The sequence below is a fragment of the Myzus persicae genome, unplaced genomic scaffold, assembly GCF_001856785.1.
Source record: "Myzus persicae strain clone G006 unplaced genomic scaffold, MPER_G0061.0, whole genome shotgun sequence".
NCBI lineage: Eukaryota > Metazoa > Arthropoda > Insecta > Hemiptera > Aphididae > Myzus > Myzus persicae.
The window spans coordinates 1-2,819 of NW_019102354.1; the positions used below are offsets into that span (position 1 = coordinate 1).

A 2,819-nucleotide genomic window follows, 5' to 3' on the forward strand; every position below is an offset into this window, starting at 1 on the left:
CCTAAATATCGTCCGGCGCAGTTGATGTATAACCTTTTTGAATCCCATAATTTTTCTTTCCTTACCTGTGATTTCTGGCGCAATTGACATACACCCTAATAGTAATTACTAAAATGTTCAAAAGACTCTGGCGTCCATGTATTTCCCCTTAAAATCTTAGATCATATATTATAGATGGTGCCATCCACACCCATAAGCGACGAGAGTCACTATACAATATGGAATGTATAGTTTCTAAAACAATCGAATCATTCAAAATTCAAAACTTTATTTTTCCGCCTGAAATTGTTTTCTTTGATACCCATTTAAAATAATTGATGTACCTATCGATTATATAGTATTAAATATACTGTTCTACTGTTCTCGTATACAATTTAAATTTGTACAATATAGGTACTCAACAATAATATTTTTATAGATAGTATTGTATAATATTTCTAATTTTTAATCAAAATATTAAATAACCAACAATTTGCATTTTATAATGTTTAGGTAATGTGTCATATGATATTTCATTAAAAAATAATTCTGCTGAAAATTATCATTCGAATGAGGCTTGCGATGAATATTGGGAGCATCAAGAGCAAGTATTCAACGGACTTCAAGAAGAAAACACCATTGAAGATATAAATAGTATAGAAAAACATGTAAGGTTAGTAAATCGTCACTTTTACTTGATCGATGGCTTAGTTAATGTATTTACTGGTATTGTAATTTATATAACACGCACTGAACAGCAAGCAGTTAGCACCTATTTAGTTATTTTAAGTACCTAATTAAGTACCTATACAAAACAAATAAGCTTTATATCAACTAATTCAGTATGTAGTTTATTATTACCTATACATTTTCAAGAAATAATATTAAAATTACTGCGTTCAGTGTATGCCTATAAAGGTACCCAGGTACTTATATTGCTTACAACGTTTATTCTTGCCTTATAATTTTAACCACATTATTTAAAACTAATATTTAATATTATTCTATTGCTCTGCCAAGAAAACAGAAAAATGTTAGTTTTTCCTCCGCTAAAGCATATTTAGATTTCCAGAATAATCTGATAATGTTTATGCAAATTATGTGGATAGTATAATATGAGATATGGATAATGATAAGATGAATTTATTTTATTTTATGAGTTATGTTCCTACAACCAATGTAACGTATAATAAAGCTCTACTTTTAAGTGATTTACAATAAATTGCTAAGCATGAATATTATTTATTAGAATATTTATTATATTTTGCGCGATAAATACGCTTGATATAAATTAATAATCAAATAAAAATATAGTTATAATAATGTAATAAATAATATACAAAATACGGCTTTCGAGTTTTATCATAGTATAAGTACCGATTAAATTTATAAATCATTATAAATCTTTCCCAACAATTTTTATAATATTATCATATATTAATTTGATAATGATTACCATAATTAAAACATTTTTATAAAAGAAACCTATATAGTATTGTATAATGTGTTTTGTATTGTTTAATTAATCTCAAAAATACGTATTTGTAACGCCGTAACGGTTAAGTAACTAATATCACCAAAAAGATATAAGTACCTATATACAATGTATTCAAATATTTTAGATGTACGATTGGAAGGTGTAAATTTAGATTTGCCACAGAAAAGAACTTGCTGTATCATAGAAAATTCCATTTGGAGGACACATTTAAATGCATAGAATTCGAATGCCAGTATACCAATTCAAAGTGGTTATCCATGATGACACATTTGTGGAAAAGTCATGCTATAGACATAGGAATGTACGGTTGCAACCAATGCGGTTTCAAGACAAATAGGTATAATATTGACTAATTATGTATGCTTAAACAAATATTTTTAAGTGTTGTATAAACGAAAATAAAAATCTAAAACTTTACGAAGAAAAAAAAATATATTAATATTATAATATAATGCCAATTTAAAACCTCAAATCATAGAATATAATTAATGGGGAGGGGAGAGAGTTAACAAACAATACCATAATACTTAATTAGTTAGGTACATATCTCTGAACGAAAAATATAATTATTATTTTTATAACGTTCTCTATAGCGATAATCAATGGTTTCTTTGTTCGCAAGTTTGTTTTTTTCTTTGTTAACCTGACGATATAAGGAATCTCTTAAATACTTATTTTAAAAATTAATACACTGATTGTATTTTAAATAATAAAAACAATTTTTTTAATGAATTGAAACGTTAATGTGCTATTTTTTTTTAAAAGAATTAAAAAATAAATCAATAGTGTTCTACCTATACCTAAATTGTACATCGTGTCTCATACATTATTTTATTATTATATTACAACTTTTTTGGCGATTATTTCATTATATTAATTCCATGCACTTATAATATATGCCTAATATAATATGTATTATGTGTAATGTATTCAGAATGTTAATATAGTGCTGTTGTCACCAAAAACATAATTACTAAATTATTGAAATCCATGCATTTTCAGCCTGTACAAATTAAACACTTTTCATGCAAAAATTCACGAACAAGATAAACCGTATTTGTGTCCGGAGTGTAAGAAAGGATTCAAAACGATCAAACAGCTCAGAAATCACAAGGTAAAAGTATATCCAAATTTATAACAAAACATGTATTCCCAGTTCCCATACTCGTCAGTATTCATATATTCCTCCATTTATTATTATCAACTAAAATGGTGTGGTTATAAAAAATTGAAAAAGATTGGAAATTATTAATCAGTATATTACATAAAGATAAACGTCGTAAATTTTAACCTCTGTGATCTCTTCCTGCTTGTATAAAAACGCTTTTGCAAAGGTATTTTA

At 26.3% G+C, this 2,819-nt stretch overlaps 1 protein-coding gene across 1 annotated transcript; it reads left to right on the plus strand.

Annotated features, from left to right (window-relative positions):
- Positions 1–492: 492 nt before the first annotated feature.
- Positions 493–2,591, plus strand: LOC111031919 (zinc finger protein 85-like; the record flags this gene model as incomplete). The annotated part of the gene is made up of 3 exons (XM_022312037.1): positions 493–652; positions 1,602–1,814; positions 2,480–2,591. Coding segments are annotated over 3 exons (485 nt in total), but the record flags the coding sequence as incomplete, so codon positions are not given.
- Positions 2,592–2,819: the final 228 nt, after the last annotated feature.